The 21,880-nt window shown below is 41.4% G+C and overlaps 1 protein-coding gene across 1 annotated transcript; it reads right to left on the bottom strand.

The window, feature by feature from the left end:
- Positions 1-514: 514 nt before the first annotated feature.
- On the bottom strand, positions 515-7,396 carry COMMD2 (COMM domain containing 2). The gene is made up of 5 exons (XM_058551112.1): positions 7,288-7,396; positions 7,117-7,194; positions 6,602-6,684; positions 5,863-6,036; positions 515-1,215 (listed from the first exon to the last, which is right to left on the bottom strand). The coding sequence occupies exons 1-5, from the start codon at positions 7,352-7,354 to the stop codon at positions 1,018-1,020; spliced, it is 600 nt and encodes a 199-aa protein (XP_058407095.1). The 5' UTR covers positions 7,355-7,396; the 3' UTR covers positions 515-1,017.
- Between the last annotated feature and the right edge of the window lie 14,484 nt (positions 7,397-21,880).

Genomic DNA, 21,880 nt, shown 5'->3' with positions numbered 1-21,880 from the left:
CCACCCTTGCACATGATTCTCCCTGAGTCTGCTACTCCTCAAGGCTCCTTGTCTCCTTAAGTCTCCCTGTGTCCCTGCACTCTATCAGGCTTGGCTGACACATCTGAGTTTTTCAGGCCAATAGCTTATAGTCATCTACTGAAAAACAAAACAAAAACCAAGTTTGTAAGGAAGAAGGGATATTTGCTTGCAACGTAGTAAACATGGCCTCCCCTTGCCCTCTTTATACTTTATTCAAACAAAATTATAAAAAGTGACTATAATTTATATCCAAATAATTAAGAATGGATTATATTACTCCCGTATCTATTGTTTATAAATGTAATTGGCAGCATGTCTCTTACATGCTTTGGGTACTGGGGGAAAAAGCAGTCCTTGATAAAACGCAATACGTGATCGCACAAATTTGAGCACTACTAAGCTAATTAGCCATGACAACTCCATCTGAAGCAACATGGTAAGTACTTACAATTCTCACATGCAAAGAAAAACGTATGAACAGCCTAAACAACACAGCATTTAAAAAAGCTTCTTATTTACTTCCAATATTCTGTGGCTGTTAACATCATGGGGTTCTTTTAAAGGTCAAAAACATTGAACTGTCTAGAAACATTCTGAATAATAACAGTATTACATTGTGAATTTTATTTTCAAATTTTGGTCAATAAGAAAAAAAATAATAAAGTTAAACAGTCAAAAGAAGTACCAAAAAAAGGACAGTCATTCATATATACAGAAGACATGAACAGTATCAGTCAATTCCAGTTGATTCAATCCTATTTACACATTTAAAATACATCTGAGTTTGTCAAGAAGCTGATCACATTTAGCACCAGAAAAGGAACTTTACTTTTGCTTTTGATCATGACCTCAATATCTTGTCACAGGAAAAGACGTTCCATGGACTCTATACGTATTCATCACCATCAATTAATAAAAAAATTAATTTTGAAAAGTAACTGCCGTATATTATCAATTCACAAGTGATCCAAAGGGCATAAAACCTTAAACTTGGGACTACTTGATATTGCGCACCACTCTCCTACAGTGGTTTGTCTTCATCTCCTCCAGCGCTTGCTCCAGCTGCTGCACCAGATGGAGCAGGGTGGCTGGGTCTGTCTGCAGAACTTTGGTTGTGTGGTCTCCATTCTGATTAAGGTGCAGCTTCATAGTCACTGACGGCTTCATCTGCTGCCTGAGGCTTCTGCTTGCAAGCTTCATTTTAAACGGAATAAGAGCATAATAACTATTTAATAATCATGCTAAGTAGATAATATTTATAATTACTTATATCATATACAAAAAGTCAAATTTCAGATGAATCACAGACCTCAAAATAAAAAGTAAACTTTAAAAGTTTTGGAAAGAAAAATGAAACGAGAATATATACGCAACCTTACAGTATAGGATTTCTTTAACATGATATAAAAGGCACAAACCATAAAGAAAAAACTGCTAAATTTAACTATATTAAAATTATTAAATTTTCTTCAAAGGATGCTGAAAGATGGTAGAAAAACAAGCCACAAACTGAGAGAAGATTTTTGTAGCACATATAACTAAAAAAAGATTAGTATCCAGAATGTATGAAGAATTGCTCTGATTTAATAAGGAAAAAAACACAAGACCAAGAGAAAAACGTGCAGAACACCTAAGTAAGCACTTCACAAAAGAAATAACACAAATAGATAAAACATAGGAAAATATGTTCAACTTTATTAGAAATTAGGAAAATGGTCAAAAAAACCATAAGATACTGTTTTATACATATCAGACTGGCAAGAATTAAAAACCTGTCCATACAGAGCACTGCAAGTGATGGTAATGGGAACTCTCATCCACTGCTGGTGAGAGCGATGAGAGAATCACTTTGGAAAACAATATACATTACTAGCAATTCCACTCCTAGGGATATACCTTAAACTCTTATACACACACACATATATATATTCATAATAGTATTTGTTTCCAAGAGTCAAAAATTAGAAACATCTCAAATATTCTTTAACAACAGAATGGATAAATTGAGAATATTCATACAATGAAATGCTTACTGAATGGCCACAAAAAGAAATGAACTACAGCAACATGAATTGTCATGGAGAAAACTAAAAAGAAAATGTTCAATCAAAAAAGCAAGTTGCAGAAGAATACATGAAAATTTAAAAAATATACAGTTTCGTGGAAAAATATGTGTAAAAAAAACTATACAGAAAAGATTAACAGAAAATTTAGGATAATAGTTATCTCCAGGGGGCTGGGTGGGGGTTTAATTGGGGGAGGGCACAGGTGATTCAAGGGTACTGGTTTTGTTCTATTTCTTAAGCTTGGCAATGGGTACTCGTTTTACTATTATTCTTTAAACCGAATAGCTATAATCCTTGGTTTGTATGATACGTTCCAAAATTTTAAAAGTAAGTACTACTGACAAATTTTAAAAAGAAAAAAAAAAAAACACTAGAAACAATGATCAACTTGGAAGTGATGGTATTTAATCCTAGCTCCAGACTATGCTCTCTAAAGACCCGTCTCTCTTAAAAGGAACCAAGACCTCATTGAAGTAATAGCTGATTCGAGATCTGGGACAGGAATTGTCCAAGATCAGCCTGAAACATCTTGTTATACAAGAAAGCAAGATTGTTATCTAAAACTATTAGAGTCATGTCAAAAGGACAAGAAGCCAAATTGAAGAGACTTCCAACAAGTTTCTCAGTAACAAATCTAAACCTGAGATTTCAGGATTAATGTAATACCACAACACCGAATATTCTAACTAATAACTTCTTCCAACTAATTCTAGGTGACCTGGGCTTCCAAAAGAACCCAAGATACTGATCCAAGGCTGAAATTTAATGTTTCAACATAATTTGGAAACTACAGGTCAGTCCCTTTGGGTGAGCCAGTTCTCAAACATAAAATAGGTACTTGTAAGGTAAAGTATCTCTTTAAGATCATTTCTCTAGTACAGAAGATTATAGATACGACAGATAGGCAAACTATAAATATGATGACTGAAAATACTACTTATTCATTCAATTATGCATTGTTTATACTTATTTTTCTTCTATATCTGCACTGACAGATAGGGATCAAACGTATCCAGATGTGTAATTAAGCCACGAATTTTTTGTTGAAAGACTTAAGGTCACTCAATCTATCCTCCAATTTTTAGACAACATGGCATTTAAATTAATAACCTTTACAGATAAGTATCTATACTATTCTTTAAAATTTTCTAGATAAAGACTATATAACATCCCTAATAAACACCTAGTAAGACACAATCAGGCCTAATTTTTTCTCAGAAAGAAATCTGAATGACATTCAGTCCCACAAGATAAAGAACAGTAGCCCACAAAGTTCTTGATATGGACTTATTTTTCAATGGGGAAGAAATTCTGTCCTTTCCCTGTAAAAATAACAGCAGCAACTTTAAATGGATCAGCCCTAAAGGTAAATCCTTGCATGCAATTTACTGATGTTATTAACCAAGGCATGAATTGTGCTGGCAATTTAGGAAGTATGAGAAATGTTTCTATTAGAAACTAAAGTATGGTGATTCATTTATTTCCCATAAGCAACTGCACCATAATTAGATGGTAATTGTCCATTTACTCCCAGTCTCCATGAGATAAATCAGTTACTCAAAAATGAAAGGTCCTGTGTCACGTTCCCTGTTTTCCAGCCACTTAGTAGGTCTTCATCTGACAAGTCTTCCTCCCACAAAGCAGAAGAATCCACTCCAGTTAAAATCCCTTGCAATAATTTCAACTAATGAGCTCAGGAAATTAATTAGTTCTCTGAGTAGTGTTCTTTAGCCCATAAATGCATTTCAGCATGTGAGGCAATATTCATTCAGTATATCCTCAACTTTAAACTGTATTAGTCTTTGCAGTAACACAACTATTCAAACTCATTTCACTGGGTAAATGAACTCTCTTGAGCTTAATTTTAGAAAATTCAATTGCTTAACTTTCTAACTTCTAAAAATGTCTTCATAATGGAAAAACTCAAAGCAAATCAATAAAGCCAAAAAAAGAACTTCTAAGGGCTACTGGACGCCAAAAGTCCAAAGTTATCCCCACACAAGAGCGAGGTAAAGATGTGCAAGATAAATCACTGCTGAGCCTCATGAACATAAGCATCCTCACATCTCCTCCACCTGGTTATTACTAGAGCACCTAAAGATAAAGGCTTAAGCACAGCGATCTCCTCCTCCCCACGAGCCTCACGGGGCTTGCTGCCTGTGATGTCTCCAACAGCACAGACTGTCCTGTTCTTTGCTGAATCCACACCGCCTGGCACATGACAGGTGTACAGGAAATAGCTGATAAAGAGTTTGTTTAAGAAGCTGCTTACCCACTCCTTTTTTATATCCAGCACTGAATGCCGACTACGTGCCAGGCATTGTGCTGGGGACACAGCAGTGAACGAGACACAGCACCTACCCTTATGGTGCCTATAATCTGGTTTATACCATATCCTGTGTTAACACCCATTCAGGCCTTCCTCACACTGGATTACAATCGCTAAACTCCTTTAACTGAATTTCTGTAACCTATTTGGACCACCTTACCACCATTCAAATCAGGAAGAATCCACTACAACAGTGGTTTACAAACTTTATTGTACATGAGAATTACCTGGGTGAAAGGACAGCTTTTAAAAATCCTGATGCCCATGCCAAACCCCATACCGATACATCAGCATCTCTGGGGTGGAACACAACCATTGGAATTTCTTAAAGCTCTCCAGGTCATTCCAACATGCAGCCAAGCTTGGGAACGAGTGTGCTATATCACATATTCATATGCTCATTCCCATATCCATGTGGGCCCTTACAATTTACACTCTCTCCTCTGTCAAGAATATTTTCCCTGGTTCTCTCTATTCCTTCACCCTTCTGAAATTTTATTTCACCTCCTTTTGCTGAAGCTTTTCTGGATCATGCCAGCATACACAGAACTATCTGAGCTATAGCTTTTTTGAAATACTCAACGATACTTTCATTTATACAAATATAATCTTTTTCCCCTCTAGAACCTTATTTTATAACTATCTTTAATTACTGGTTATTTTGAGAACATCTAATATCCCTAACCAGATAATAACATCTTTTCCAGCTGAGAAAGTGTCTTACACTTCCTTTATGTCCCAAAGCATTTAGCCCAGCTCTAATCAGCAAAGGCATGACATTCAATAAACATCTATTAACTTATCTGTCACCGCTTGACAAAGGGCTACATGCAGTAATCGGAAAAGTCCCTTTTGGTTTTCTATGTGGCTTTAAAAACAACTGAATCTCACAAAAATAATGTGTAAAAGAAGCCAGACACAAAAGAATATTTACTGAATCATTCCATTCACAGAAAGTTAAAGAACAGGCAAAAGTAATCTATGCACTAGAAGTCAGGACGCTGGTTACCTGTGGAAAGGAGGGAAGGAAAAGTAATTGGTAAGAGGCAAGGAAGATGCTTCTGGGGTGCTGGTTAGGGCAAGTGTCGGCTTCATGGGTGTTTCCTGCACGTGATAATTTATATTGAGCTGTACACTGACCTGTGTACTTTTCTATATGTATGCTTTATTTAAACAGAAAAGTTTTAAAAAATCTAAGCACCATTTAAAAAACCTGCATAGCCATCTCCTTTTCCTAAATAACATATTTCTCACAAACTTTGCAAATTAAACCAATGTAAACACATTAAAAATATAACAAAATGAAGTATTTGTGAAATGGTCTGAAAATGAACATTAAAAAACTAAAATTTCACACCAGAGTTTGGTTAAGGTGGTAAAGAACACAATAAACACAATAAAATAAATCTTGTGTTCTGTCAGGGTAAAAAAAAAAAAAAGTCCTACCTGTACATCGAGTCGCCATTCAAGGCTATGGTAACTGGGAAGGTCTGGTGCCAATTCACTCAGAATAGTTCTGATTTCCTTTCTGTTGTCCAGATAAAGCTGAAGCAACAATTTGTTCAATTCTTCAGAGAATCCCAGAACAAAAACAGAGTCTTGGAAATCCAGCTCAGATATCTGAAAGCGAATCACATTTAACAGAACATAAAAATTTATCTTTGTCTAGTAAATGTTAAAATATTTGATACACATAGAGAGTTATATTCTCTAATTCTTTTCTGTCTAGGAAAAGAAACAATACTCCTTACACTTAAAAGCAATCCTTGCCCACTACCGCAAAATCTGAGTTTCCGATACATAAAAATCCTTTATTAAAGTATAAAAAGAATTGTTAAAATACCCAGTTTTCTCTCCTATTCTCCATCAAGCCAAATTCTGCTAATATGCAAAATAAATAAATAAATAAATTAATTAATTAATTCTTCCTCCTCTCAGGCTATACACTATGGTATATGGTTTAATAATATGCAGAATTAGAGACAATTCTAATTTATACTAGCAAGAGGTATTCGTACTAGCAGATCACGTTATATTTATACTGTTTAGGCATGGCTTCCCTAAATCAATTATAAACAGTTAACTACACTACTGAAATAAGCAGGTACCTGCCCGGACTGTGATGCAGAGGATACTGGACCTTCTTAAGGTCCCGGCAACACAAAACAGTGCACAGCGCCCTTACCATGAGCTTCGAGCTCTCAGTGAGCAGGTATGTCAACCCTTCCACGCCATGCTGGACGGTGTCGCTACTCACGCTGAGTTTTCCTGAGAAAGAGAAAAAAGGAGCAAATAAACTAGCGCGCGATACTTATCCTTTTATTCAGGAGCACTGCACGTTTTCCAGCACTGCAATGCAAGACAGCTGGGAACAGCCTCCCGCTCACTGTCCACTCCCAGCCACACGCCCTCGGGGTCTCCCGCCACGGAGCCTTGTGGGCACGCTGCAGAGCCGGGGCCCCGGCCCGCAAGCCCGGGGGACGGGAGGGGACGCAGCGGCGGGGACGTCGCCCAACCGGCGACGCCCGAGCCCGCGCTCCGCACCCCGGGGCGCGGCACCCCCGCAGACGGCATCACGGCCCCTCCCACGGGGCCCGACTTTACAGCCCCGAGACCCTCCCAGCGCCCCCCACGAGCCCTCTGGCCGGGTCCCCCGCGACGGGGGCGAGCCCTCCTCCTCCCCCGGGCCGCCCCCCTTACTGGCGGCGCCCTCGTAGATCTTGGGGTTCGCGCCCCGCCTCAGGAACTCCACCGCGATCCGCCCGAACTCGGCGACCACTGCAAGGAAGCGGGGCCGTGAGCGCCGGCGCGGGCCGGGCCCGCCCCAGGCCTCACCCCAGGCCTCACCCTGCCACCCCCCCGCGCCCGGACCCGCGCTGTCCACTCGCGGCAGGAAGGCCAGGTGCTCCCTATGCTCCTCCGACAGCTCCAGCAGCATCTTCGCGGGCCGGCCGATTTCACCGGCGGCACCGACCCCGCCCTCGCCACTTCCGGGGCCCGCGTTCCGGCGCCAACAGGCTCGGGCGCCTCCGCGTCCCGAGCTTTGGGTTCCGGCCTGCGCCGTCCCGCTGCTGGGCGCGCGGTGCTGCGCTCTGCGGAAACGAGGTTTACAATCCGACGCGCCCCCTGGTGGAGCTCACCCTGATAACATCAATAGCTAACGCTGGTTAAGCGCTAAGTCAGCGTTCACTAGAACCCTATGAGGTAGGTACCATTATTGTTCCCATTAGAGGTGAGGAAACTGAGAGACAGGTCAAGCCACCGAAACTGACTGTTATAGAGCTATTAGTTTGCACTGAGCTTCTGTATATGTATGTCGTTTGATTTATTTCATTTAATAAGCTCAATAGCCATGACCTCGTTTTTACGGATGAAGAAGCAAAACTCCAAAGATTATGTAACAAGCCAGCGACAGAGCTGGGAGGAGAGGGTCAGTCCCGTGACCACCTGCCTGCTCCAAAGCCGGTCATCCTACACCGCAGGCTGAGAGCTGAGGGTTTGTGACAGGTTCTGGAGCGATTATAAATTAGGATAAGGATGATGGTGGCGATAACAACCATGACCGATGTTCGCAGGGTTCAGAACAACGTCTGTTGTTATGTATCGTGGGCGTGTGAGAATTTGGTTCCTTCCCCATCTTTCTCTTCTCACCTGCTGTGGTTCAAATATAAGAGACACGGAATTGCTAACTGACAGGACTATGACTCTCCAGATCTCCCGCCTTGGTGGGGGAGAGGGTGGAGGAAAGAGGCCTGGAGCAGGGAGAGACTTCACATCTATCCTCATATCTGGGGACTGAGACAGCTCTTTCTATATTCCGTGTCTTCTGGGCAGGAGTATTTTTTTTTGTGAGGAAGATCAGCCCTGAGCTAACATCCATGCCAATCCTCCTCTTTTTGCTGAGGAAGACCGGCTCTGAGCTAACATCTATGGCCAATCCTCCTCCTTTTTTTCCCCCAAAGCCCCAGTGGATAGTTGTATGTCATAGTTGCACATCCTTCTAGTTGCTGTATGTGGGACACGGCCTCAGCATGGCTCAAAGAATCGGTGCGTTGGTGCACACCCGGGATCCAAACCCCGGGCCGCCAGCAGCGGAGGACGCGCACTTAACTGCTAAGCCACGGGGCCACCCGGGCAAGAGTTTTTCAGCTGTTCTCTCAGTGTCTACCTCGTGCCTCACACCTGACTGAAATTGAAATGGTTTGTCTCCTCCACTGGGGCACAGAAAGGCAGGTCCTTAAACTTGTTAGTTAGGTCTTGAAGCAGCATTTGCAGAGAAAGCACAATTTTTACTTAGATTGTAAGTCACAGTCAGCAAAAATGGCATCATTTCCTGAAAAAGCTTTTATTCATACATTATTGAGAAAATGTCCCCTATTTAAGAATAATTTTCAGAAAAAATAAAATCATGATTCTTCTACAAATACATAACAAACACATGTCAAAGATTGTATTGAACTCTGAATTAATGAAGTTATCTTTAAGGTTACAGTAAGAAGCAGTTTCAACTGGTTCAAAGAAGATAGTCAAGAACCATACATACATAAGGATGTACATAGGAATGCTGAAGTGAGTTTACAAATAGATACAATCTTATGCCAATATGATATAGCCTTTCTTCCCTGTGACCTCAGGACTGAAGTGGGGGCAGGGGAGGTGAAGGCAGGGAACAGGGAGTCTTAGAATGGGGTGATCAAGAAGCCAAGTGATCTCTGGGGGAACCAGCCTGGGAGCTGAACTCCCTAGAATATTTTATGGAGCGACTTTTTGTTACCAAATGTCACGTAGTTCTTTAAAGGAAATTACCTGAGTGAAAATCAAACGTCTAGATTCCAGATCTGGCTCTGACACTTGCTACCAGTAAGACCTCCAACAGGTTGTTTTTATATGTTATAAACTTAGCCTCTTCATTTGTAAAATGGCTGTTTGAATGATGACTGCCCTTCTGTGCCATGCAGGGCTGTTATGATGCTCAGATGAACTAATAAATTCACATTAAGAAATAGATTTTGATGATCAAATGAAACAAAAAATTCACATCAAGCCATTGAAGGATTTGTAAACTGAAGCATTTGTATTTTATAGGAGCTGATTTTATGTGCACAAATCATTGAGAATTCCCTGTGCACAATCATCCTAAAATCCATTCATTTCATTCAACAAATATTTATAGAGCAGTTACTCAAAGGTTCAAGCATATGCTGTGCTTTGGCAATTTGGAGATAAATAAAACAACGTCCTTGCCCTCTAGGAGATGACAGTAAAGTGAGGGAGACAATCAAGTAATTTCAGTACAGCGTGATGAGTGGTAATAGTTGAGGACTGAACAAAATAATATGGAAGCATAAAGAAGGTGGCAATTAACTCTGATTTTGATAAGATTCAGGCTTAGAATAAATGTCCCAGGGTATCCTGTGCATACTAATAATAATGCTTTACAATTGTATAACATTATATAAGATCTTAATGTCACTTCATGCTATCTCACTTCTGGAGCTAAAGTGAAGAAAGAATAAATACTCCATATCTTTTCAGTTAACTCCAGCAGGGAACAAGCCTTCCCATCAGTGGTCCTCTCACGTTCTCTCCTCATCTTCCTATCTCCCTCCACCTCACCCACCTTCCTTTTCCCTCGTATTTGCCCATATTCCTTTCTCCTTCTTAGGCATTCCAGCCCAGAATCTTTGAATGAGGCATTTCCTTGGCTGTGTTTCAATGATACATAAAATATTATCATCCCCTGCCAGGAATTGCAGCTCGATTCAGCATACTGTCAAGGGGACAACAGCATGGTGACACCCATCGCTCACATGAACTGCACTCTCGTGAGTCTGAGGCTGGCACCAAATGCTTGAATTAGCTCCTTAGGTCTTTTTCATTATTTTAGTTCACTTTTTCAATTGGATTATAAAATGCACACAGAAAAGGGAACAGATAAAAAACACTGTTCGCTGAATTTTCTCAAATTGAACACACCTATTAACCCAGATTAAGAAATTGAATGTTACCAGTACCCCAGAACCTCTGCTGTGCCCCCTTCCAGTCACTATCCCTCTTATTGTCCCCACAGTGAACTAACACCTACACACATGCTACCTTACAACATCTCTTTAGCATCATCTTTGCATTTTCTTTTGTATTAACCTTCTGTGTACCCCAACCCCATAATCTCTAATTAGAAACTTAAAGGTATTTTTTAATATGAGCTTTAGGGGGCTGGCCTGGTGGTGTAGTGGTTAAGTTTCATGTGCTCCACTTCCGTGGCCCAGAGTTTGCAAGTTCGGATCCTGAGCGCAGACCTACTCACGGCTCATCAAGCCATGCTTTGGCAGCGTCCCACATACAAAATAGAGGAAGACTTGCACAGGTGTTAGCTCAGGGCCAGTCTTCCTTAAGCAAAAAGAGGAGGATTGGCAACAGATGTTAGCTCACGGCCAATCTTCCTTACCAAAATAAATAAATAAATAAATAAATAAATAAATAAATAAATAAATAAATAAATAAAATGAACTTTAGGTTTTAGGTGACTCTGACTGTTGTAACAGAATCTATCTTAAAAATATTTCTAGCAAATAGCATCAAAAAATACAAAATATTTGACCCAGCCCTGATGGCCTAGTGGTTAAAGTTTGGTGCTGTCACTGCTTTGGCAGCCCGGGTTTGCTTTCCAGTCGTGGAACCACACCACTCGTCTGTTAGTTGCCGTGCTGTGGTGGCAGCTCACATGGAAGAACTAGGACTTACAACTAGAATATGCAACTATGTACTGGGGCTTTGGGGAGGAAAGAAAAAAAAAGGGAGGAAGATGGGCAACAGATATTAGCTCAGGGAGAATCTTTCCCAGCAAAAAGACAAAAATAAAAATAAATAAATAAAAATCTGTTTGGAAATGCAAAGGACTGAGAATAGCGAAAACAAACTTGGAAAAAGAAGAACAAAGCTGGAGTATTCACAGTACCTGAGTTCAAGACCCACTAGAAATCTACAGTAATTAAGACAATGTGGTCTTAGTATAAGGATAAGTAAATAGATCAACGCAACAGAATAGAGAGGCTAGAAATAGATACATGTATTGTAAATTGATTTTTGACAAAGGTGCCAAGGTAATTCAATGAGGGAAAGGAAAGTCTTTTCACTAATTGGTACTAGAACAATTTGATAAACTTACGGGAAAAAAATCCTGACCCTCACCTCACATCACACACACAAAAATAATTCGAGATGCAAAAAATTAAAAATAGAAATACCATGTGATCCAGCTATTCCACTACTGGGTGTTTATCCAAAGAACATGAAATCAATAAGTCAAAAAGATATTTGCCCCCCTATGTTCATTGCAGCATTATTCACAATAGCCAAGACTTGGAAGCAACCTAAGTGCCCATCAACAGATGAATGGAAAAAGAGATGTGGTATATATACACAACAGAATCCTACTCAGCCATAAAAAGAGACAAAATTGTTCCATTTGCAACAACATGGATGGACCTTGAGGGTATTATGCTGAGCGAAATAAGTCAGAGAAAGACAAATACCATATGATTTCACTCATATGTGGAAGATAAACAAACACATAGATAAGGAGAATAGGTTAGTGGTTACCAGAGGAGAAGGGGGTGGGGGGAGGACAAAAGGGGTAAAAGGGCACATATGTATGGTGCCGGATAAAAACTGGACTGTAGAGGCTGGCCCAGTGGCTTAGTGGTTAAGTTCCAGCATTCCGCTTCGGCGGCCTAGGGTTTGCAGGTTCGGATCCCAGGCACGGACCTACGCACTGCTCATCAACCCATGCTGTGGCAGTGTCCCATATAAAGTAGAGGAAGATGGGCACGGATGTTAGCCCAGGGCCAATCTTCCTCAGCAAAAAAGAGGAAGATTGGCAACAGATGTTAGCTCATGGCTAATCTTCCTCACAAAGAAACAAAAAAAAACTGGACTGTTGGTGGTGAACACAATGCAGTCTATACAGAAACTGAAATACAGTGATGTACACCTGAAATTTAGACAATGTTGTAAGCCAATATGATCCCAATAAAATAATTAAAAGAAAATAATTCGAGATGGATTATACACCTAACATAAAAGCTAAAACTATGAAACTTCTGGAAGAAAACATACAAGAATATCTTCATGACTTTGGGTAGGCAGAGAGTTCTTAGAGAGGAAACAGAAAGCATGAACCATAAAAGAAAAAAATGATAAATTGTACTTCATCAAAGTTAAAAACTTTCATTCATCAAAAGACACCATTATTAAAATGAAAAAGTGAGCCACAGACTGGGAAAAAAATATTCACAATACATATATCCAACAAAGAACTTGTATTATGAGAATGTAGAAATCTCCAATGAACCAATAATTGAAAGATAACCCAATTTTTTAAATGGGCAAAAAACTTGAATTGACCCTTCATGAAAGAAGATATACAAATGGCCAATGAGCACATGAAAAAGCACTCAATATTATTAGTTATCAAGTAAATGCAAATTAAAACCACCATGAGATGTCATTTCAAACCCACTACAATAACTAAAAATCAAAAACACTGATAACACCAAATTTTGGCAACTATGTGAAACAACCAGAACTCTTGTACATTGTTAGTGGGAGTGTAAAATAGTAGTACCACTTCAAAGAAGTTTTAGGTAGTTTTGTATAATGTTAAATGTACATTTACCCTTTTATCCAACAATTCCACTCCTAGGTATTTGTCCTAGGAGAAATGAAATGAAAAGAAATGAAAGCATATGTCCAGAAAAAGACCTTTATAATAATGTTCATAGCAGCTTTATTCACAATACCACAAAACTGGAGGTGACCCAAATGTACATACAGTTGAATAGATAAATTATGGTGTGCCCATACAGTGGAATATTACTCAGTAATAAAAAAGATCTAAGGAACATCTGTATGAAGGAAGTACAGATATTGAGTTATTAGACCTGCACTCTAAAATAACTATTAATAATATGTCCAAAACATTAGATGACAGATGAAGAACTTAATCAGAGAAGTAAAAACTGTAAAAAAAAGGAAAAAGAAATTAAATTAGAAAGCAAATCTATAATAGAATTAACGCATTATTAGTTCATTATATAAAAAATCAATAAAACTAGAAAAATTTATAAAACCATTACACGACTGACTATTCATGACAAAAATAAAAGTAGAGAGAGCAAAAGTTAACCAATATTAGGAATGAAAAAGGGGATATTACTACATAAAAAGAAAAAAGAATGTATTGATACATGCAATAATGTAAATAAATCTCAAAACATTAAGTTGAGCAAAATAACCCAGATACAAAGTGAACCATCGTATGATTCCTTTGCTTGGGAAATTCTATGCATGGAGATAGAAATCATAACAGTGGTGCCTAGAGGGGATTGGGATAGATTTAGGAGCTGGAAGGAACTTTCTAGGGTAATGGAAGTATTTGCATCTTGATTGGGATGTTGGTTACACAGATGTATATATTTGTCAAAGCCATCGAATCTTACATTTAAGATATGTGCCATTCACTGTTTGTAAACCTTTCCTCAATTTTTAAAAATTAACAGAAAGCAATGTTTTAGCAGAAGTTCAGAAGATGTCCGAGACCAGTACTAGACCTAGATGGTATTTGTAACCCTTCTAGGGACTTTCCCTATACTTATAGAATTTTTTTAATTTTTTTTTTACTAAATTTAAAAAACAAAAAGCATTAAAAACAAACCCAGGAAAACAAAAAAAAGAGAAACAGTAAAAATTCTCACTCCCGTCCTTGTTTCCCATCCTCCCAGTTTCCCTACCCTGTAGGTGACTACTATTCTCAGTTTCTTATGAATTGTTCGTCTGACTCTTTCTGCAAAAACGAATGCCCTAGATTTTCACTTAGGCTGATGGAGTTTGAGAAAACATGGTGTTAAACATTAAATCTGTTAAACATTAAATCATGACTATCAAACCTGTTGATAGTCATGTAGCATTAGAACTGTTATTAGAAAATTATAGCATTAGTTGTTAGAAATGTTAACATTAGAACTGGAGGTTTTATTTGACGAGGTCTTCGCCCAAACTGGGGTCGTGATGACTTTTCAATGCACAGTTTCCGGAGGATTTTCACATGCTGTCAGGCCCCCTTTGGTAGTCAGGTTAGAAATGCTCTTTTTGGCTAGAACTCTTGCTATTCCTAACTGCTGAAGCCACCGTTTCTCTTTAAAGGCACTGCAAAAAAAGAAGACAGAATTTATAAAGAGATCCAATCTTGTCCCCATTTATAGCTGAAATGGTGGAAATCTTTAGGTTGATTTTATAGCTGTGGCTAGTTTATCATGTCACAAGAGGTAGGATGTAAAATAGGAAAGAGGAATCTTCCTAAAACCAGATCCTTGTAAAGCAGGGGAATGACATTTTCCCAAGGCAGTGCTAGAAGCTTAGAACCCATAACCAGAAACAGAAAGCCACTCAATGTCATATGGAATCCTCTGGGTTGAAACTTTTTCTGTCTGTTCCCCCAGACATCCCTATACATAATATATTCCCTGACCTAGTATCCCTTCTCCTCCTTCTCCCCCACCACAAAGACACATTTCTTTGTTAAGATATTAAATATTTTAATAGCCTTTAACCGAAATGCAATGAAGCTTAATGTTTTAAGATAGTTATTCTCTGGCTATAGACTTGTAAATTTGAATGTGATAACTCCTACTTTGTGGGATGCAAATGTGATTTACTAGAGAGGGGTTTTACATTCCCTTGAATGTTGGGGTTCTCCAAGATTCCATCCTTTGTCCTTCTCTCTTTCTGCACCCTCATCCTGGGAGGCCTCCTTTACTAATTGCTTCGACTCCCATATCCATGTCTCCTAAATCCTGACCTTTCTTAAAATTTGGTAATTGGACATCCCACAGACGCTTCCAATTTGCATGTCTTGAAAGATAACTCTTCTTCCTAAACCTGTCCCCCTTCAGTTCCTTGCTCTAACGTGGTGACTTCGCTATCCGCACCATCTCCAAAGCTAGAAACAAAACTCAATTCCTCCTTCTCTGTCCACTCCTACACCCAGTTGTGACCAAATTTTGTAGATTTTTCGCTAGAAATATCTGTCATATTTTGCCTTTCCCCACTTCCCTGACTCCTTCTGTTCTAGTCCAGGGCTTTATCATGTCTTGCTTCTCTTATTTGCAGTTTTCCAACTCTACTGTAGTCCTTCCACACCCTGAATGTTACTTCTTTTCAATGACTCTTCCACACCTCTGCCAGATTTTCCTTCAAAAATAAACAAAAACTGATTATGTGACTTGCCTGATGAAAAGAATTTCTGTGAGCTTCCTACCTACTTCCTATGCCATAGAAGGAGGAATAAGAAGAAAACTCTCCACGTGGGCACACAAGATGCTTCTCAGTGTAGGTGTAATCTACCTCACCAGTCTCTTCTCCAGCCAGTTTCTCCCTATCCCCTCAACTGCCTTTTGCAAATCCACTTACTTTCCTGAAAACTCACTTTCTTTCTTGCCGTTTCACAAAGCAGTTCCTCTGACCATGTAGCCTCCTCTACCTGGCTCCTTTTTCTTCGCATCACCACTTTTGTCTGGCAAAGTCCTGTGAATTTAAAGGGCTTTCACTCAATCTATTAGGAGCAGTCTCACATAAAAGTACCTTAGTGTCTCAGACATTTGAACTAGATCCAAGTCTGCTGATTCATCGTCAACGTTCTGGATTAACTCCGTGCTTCACTTCCATGGCTATGTCTCCTTGGGCCGTCTAAATCGGATTGCCCATCAATGCTGTCCATAACATCAAGTCCTAAGCCTTAAGGACATCACTCAGGCACCTTTAGCCTTTCCCCATATCCCACCTGACTTGAGTTCAAGTCCTTTGTCTCCTTTCTGATGTGTGTCCTAGCTCCTCTAAGGCTCAGAGCGCATCCTGATTCTCTCCCTGGCGTTTGGACTCGGGTTTCTCTGCATTCATTCAAAAAATGTTTATTGAGCACTTACTGTATGCCAAGCATTATTATATGTGCTGAAGATACAAAAAGTGAACAAAATACACAAGGTCCCTGCCCTCATGGGACTCACATTCGGGTGGGGGGGCAAATGTACTGATCGAGGCTAATGTAATATCAGACTGTGACAGCACCCTGCACAAGAACAGAGCAGGGCTAGAGAGAGGGCTGCGGGCTGGCACCTCCCGGGTCAGTTTCTTCTCTAACAGCCCTGCTTCTTTGTCAGGTCCAGACCTGGCTGAGTATGTGGAAGAGGGCTAATTTAGGCATTTTGTCCTCAAGTCATCATTTTCTGGGTTCCTGACACTTACCCAGAACAAGCAGATATAGTTACCATCACTCTGGCAGGCAGGGACGACAAGCACACTCATCGACAGGGCTGCCTTGCTGCAGCATTATCTTGCCTCCACCAAGTGGGCACTTGCTTGGGCTCTCTGAACACTAGGCCCTGCTCCAAATACGCCTGCAGGCTCCTGAGGAGACCTGGAAATTCCTGTAGCTGCCCACGTCTCTCTAGAGACTGTTGCAGCAGCGGTGGCTGGGAGTTCCCATGAGCCCAGAACCTCACCCCTGCTTTGATCAGCTGAAAAGACAAGAGTCGTCCCTGCATCCGCCCTGTCCTTCATTCCTGATCATATGCAATCTACCACCAAGTCTATCAATTTCTTTCTCACCTTTGTCTTCAATCCATCCACTTCTCTCCATGACTCAAGTCACTCCCGCAGTGCAGTCTACCACCATCTCTCCCCTGGGCCCCTGCAGGTGCCTCCCATCTGGACTTCCAGGATCCATTCTGGTTCTCCCACACTGCAGCCAAAGTTGCTTTAAAAAATCCAAAGCTGGTCAGGTCAAACCCTTCAGTGTTCCTTCATTTTTTTTAGATTAAACTGCCCAATCCTTCAAGGACCCCTGCCTGCCTCTCCATGTTTGTTCATACCTCTCCTCTCTCTCTCTGCTCTGGGACATCTTTCTATTTCACAAATGCCCCATGAGCTCCAGCCACAAGGCCTTTGCAGAAGCCATTTCCTCTACCTGGAGCACTCTCTCTCTGCTCTTCCTTCAACTGGCTAACCCCTACTCATCCTTCAGATCTCAGCTCAAACACTTCCTCAGGGAGGTCAAGGTCAATGTGCGACTTCCACAGAACCACACCCTCCAAGTCCTCTCCTCCATAGCACTTTCCTTGGTTAGCTATGTGATAATGCCCGTCACACCTACTGCACGGTTTGCTTCCCAAGTGCACGGCTGTGTCTGCGCTTGCTCTCTATTGCAAGGGTGACCAGCCATCCTGGTTTGTCCAGGACTGGGGGATTTCCCAGGAAACAGGACTCTCAGTGCTAAAACTAGGACTGTCACCCTACCACTATAGCTCCAGCTCAATAAATGTCTATTGAATGAATAACCATTAATTGGGCCATCAGCCCAACCACCTAACTGAATCTCAGTGTTACTTTTCAGCACGGGAGTTCCCAGCTCCGGGAGGGAAGAGTGGTATAACTGTATCCCCCTCTCCCTGGCTTCTATGCATCATTAAACAACAGTTTATTGAGCCCTCGCTATATGCCAGGCACCATGCTGGAAATGCAGAAGGGAACTACAGAGACAAGGTTCTTCCCACCTGGGTGGGTCACGGAATTCAAGCCCCCTCAACTGGGGGCAGGCCTGAGCGTGCGCTGTTGGACAAGCTAGTCTGGAGGCGGGACCCTCTGGCTTGAGTCGGTTCTCTGACCCACGTGTGAGGCTGAAGGCCCAGCTCACGCCCCCTTTGCTGCTCCTGTGGGCCCTCTCTTATCCAGAGCAAAACTGAGGAGAGGACGTGATGCAGTGAGTCTCTCAAACCCAGTGCTAAGGAACGCACAGGAGCAGCGCCCTGCGCAACGCCTGCGCTTTCCGAGGGCCACATGCTCCCCTGTGCAAAGTGGCAGGCTTGCCAGTAAAGGGAGATCAGCAGAGCCCTGGCTCTGCGCCCGTGTGCCCCAGCACCTGATGAAGGGGGAGGCTGAGAGAGCGACAGGAGAGGGAGGAGAGGGAAGTTTATATCCCTGAGGAATCAAAGAGAGGAAACCTGCTCCGTACCCATTTCAAGGGGTACTTGGGAAGTGTGCGGGCCAGGCCTTGTTCCGCAAGGACCAGCAACTGATTTGCACCAAACTTGTTCCTAGTTGGGGTGGGGGGTGCTACTGACGGTCTTTTCTCTGGGAAGGGTTGTAACAGTTCCACACAAGTTGACCCTGAGAGACTTCGTCAGGTCCACTCCCTCACTACAATTCCCTCTGGGCCTTGGCCCTTCCTAGCTGGAGATTTGTCATTAACTCAAAAGTAGCCTCTCATACTCTGTAAATGGGTATAATCTGGTACAACCTTTTGGGAAGATAACTTAGCAGTATGTATGTGTCCTTTGAACAAGCAATTTCACGCCAATGAAAGCATCCTATAGAAATACTTCCACAAATGGAGAAGTGTTATACATAAAAGGATCTACTGCACCACTGCCATTGTGGCAAAAACCTGGAAACAACTCAAGTGTGAATCAAGAGGGGGCTGGTTAAATACCTTATTATACATCGACATAGTGGAATACTAGGCAGCCATGAAAAGGACGAGGTAATTCATTCTCCCTAGTGTGGAAAGATTGGACAGGTACATTTGAGAGACATATATTTGGGAACAATAAGTACAGCAAAATCCTTTTTATCATAAAAAAGACATGCACATACATATCTCACATACATATATTGAGATACATAGAAAAATTTTAGGAGGCTACAAACCAAACAGTAATCATAGTGCCGTCCGGGGAGAGGGCTGGGATGCGTGAGAGGGGAGATGGGGGAAACTGGAGATGGACAGAGACCCCATCCATCTTACTTTATATATTCCCATGTTGTTTGGATGTTTCCCAGAAAGCACATAGTACTGTATTTTGTAACTAGAATTCTTTTTTTTTAAGGGAAAATATTCCATTGCCCAGCTTTCTCCTCGCACCAACACTGCCTACAGACCACGCAGACTTCTGCTCTACCTCCTCATCTGCTTTCTCCCCCCTCAGGAGGGCAAACTCCCCTTTGCTCCTAGAATCCCCAACACATAGGAGCTTGGGGAGGAGTTACTCCTGCGTCAAGAGTGGGGCTTAGTGGCATGACCCAACCGAGCAGGTTTATTCACTGTATTCACTTTCCAAGCCTCAGGCAAACACCCTCATCAACCACAGTGGCTTAAACTTGTGGCACAGGTCCCCTGCCCCATCCCTGGTGCTTTTTATTAAAAAACAGAAAGCTCTGCTTTTATCAGGAACGTGAGAGCCCATCAGAGTCACCACAGGGGATTACCACCTATTCTCAGTCAACTCAGGACTCAACCTTCTGGACCAACCCTCCACATTTGAATCTTCACTAAACTGGACTTCCAGGTCATGTAAAGCTCACTGGAATTAGATAATAAGTGATAAGGAAGACTGTTTTCTAGACACACTTTGGAGATATTCTTCCATCTGTATAAAGCTTACACTCTCTTCTGAGGGGTGAGCGTCGGTGTGGCGTCAGTCACCTTCATGTCTACACCAGCCACATGCACTCACAACCCAGGCCCACATTAGCACTGATCTGAGCTAACTGCAGCAACACCACCTTTGAGTCAACCCCAAGAGGTATCTTTTCATGAATCTAAAGGTGCAGTTCCTGAATGACATGTGGTCCAGCAAGTGCTTTCTCCTGAAGCCGGAGGAGATGTGTGGGGTCCTGATTTGGGAGACTCTCCTTCCCACACAGTCAGGAACATCAGATGGTTACTTCACCCACGCTGATGGGATTTCCCTGGGCTACCATCGTGAAGGATTACATTAGGTTCTTCTCATCTGCTGGCTCTGATACCAGCTTGGTGACAGGGGACTGGCCATCGAGATAGTGCACGTCTGCTCCTCATGTTTGTGTCTTTTTGGCACAAGAGCCGCTGGTCTTTTAGTGGGAAGTGCTCAGACCACCTGACTGCCTGGCTTGACTGGTGGCCTCAGGTAGACATAGGTGCTTTCATGACTTACGTGAGGGGACAGGAACCAGACCAAAAATTGCTGTGCAGGGGCATGAGGACTGTAGGTCACCCCTCCTCCCACCACAGCCCACCAACAGAGGGACGTGGGACGGGTCTTGGGAAAGATGCAACAGAAAGGGGCAGAAACAGATGAGGAGGAAGTAGAGAGTGCGAATAGAGGGAAGAGAAAACTCTGGGGAAAAGAGAAGCAGTAAGTTGGAAGGAAGATTTGCGGGGAGTAACTCAGCAAGAGGAAGTGCAGACTGACCACCGCTCCTTCTACAAGCCTCTCTTCTGCACTAACCTCTTTCTTTAATGAAATGTTTTCCCCAGCAGTTCCCTTCTCAGCTTTGAAATTGCCTCCCCTTGATAGCTTCAGTCCTTATGAAATATACCTACAAAAAAAGCACGCTGGTACAACGTCTTTGGAAAACTGGAAGTGTTTGCTAAAGCTAAACGTAGACATATGCTATGACACAGCGATCCCATTCCTAGGTATAGAGTTGAGTGAAATGAATGCCAATGTTCAACAAACCTCATATACAAGGAGAATCATACAGTTTTATTCAAAATAGCCCCAAATTAGAAAAAACTCAAATGCCCATCAATAGGAGAATGGATAAATAAATTAAGGTATGGAATATAACATAGAAATGAAATACTATATAGAAATAAGAAGAATCAATATGTGCAAAAACATGCATGAATCTCATAGCCAATATGCTGAGCAAAAAAGCCAGACATAAAAGGTACATACTATATGATGCCCTTTATATGAAATTCAAGAACAGGCGAAACTAATCTTCATTGATAGAGATCAGAATAATGCTTCTATCTGGGAGGGGTTATTGACTGGCTAAGGGCATGAGGGAATTTTTTGGGGTGCTGGGAATATTTTGCATCTGGTCTGAGTGGTAGTCACATGGATGTATGCAAATATAAAAACTCAACGAGCCATACATGTGAGATTAGTGCTCCTTATGTATTTCACTATTTATTTCACAGCTCAATTCCTCCCCAAGAAAGCACTACACACACTGGCAGGCTTTCTCAGCCAAAACCACACACATGTCCACCTTAAACATAGGTACTTTTGCACGTTTCCACTCTGCCTGGCACTGCCCTGGGCCATAATAAGCACTTATTGGATGTGTGAAAAGTAAACTCGTTTTTAGCGTGCGTCTGTTGATAAAACTAATCAGTATTTCCTTTCTTATGTTTACAGCCTGATTTTAAGAAGGGTTATATAATTTTTTCTAGTCTTTTTAAAATTAATTATTTAATCATTTTCTAGTCTTTTCCTAGAGTTTTAGATGATCTCTTTTTACACATCTAGTCAGAGATACCTCACAAATTACACAGACTGAAGCTGCCCAGCAGCTTCTTCATCTACTGTCAGTCTCATTGTGCTGGATCCTGAATTTTGCCTGTTTTTAGCCCAAATTACTC

The sequence above is a fragment of the Diceros bicornis genome, chromosome 2, assembly GCF_020826845.1.
Source record: "Diceros bicornis minor isolate mBicDic1 chromosome 2, mDicBic1.mat.cur, whole genome shotgun sequence".
NCBI lineage: Eukaryota > Metazoa > Chordata > Mammalia > Perissodactyla > Rhinocerotidae > Diceros > Diceros bicornis.
Note: the sequence above shows the minus strand (reverse complement) of the source record. Positions and strands in the feature narration are given on the sequence as shown.

What these genes read in the sequence shown, in the direction of transcription:
- COMMD2 (XM_058551112.1), bottom strand. Translation starts at nt 7,354, where the DNA reads ATGCTGCTGGAGCTGTCGGAGGAGCATAGGGAGCACCTGGCCTTCCTG. An exon ending in GATCTACGAGGGCGCCGCCA is followed by an intron (nt 6,685 to 7,116) that starts GTAAGGGGGGCG and finishes TCTCTTTCTCAG; the next exon opens with GAAAACTCAGCGTGAGTAGC. An exon ending in CTGAGAGCTCGAAGCTCATG is followed by an intron (nt 6,037 to 6,601) that starts GTAAGGGCGCTG and finishes ATTCGCTTTCAG; the next exon opens with ATATCTGAGCTGGATTTCCA.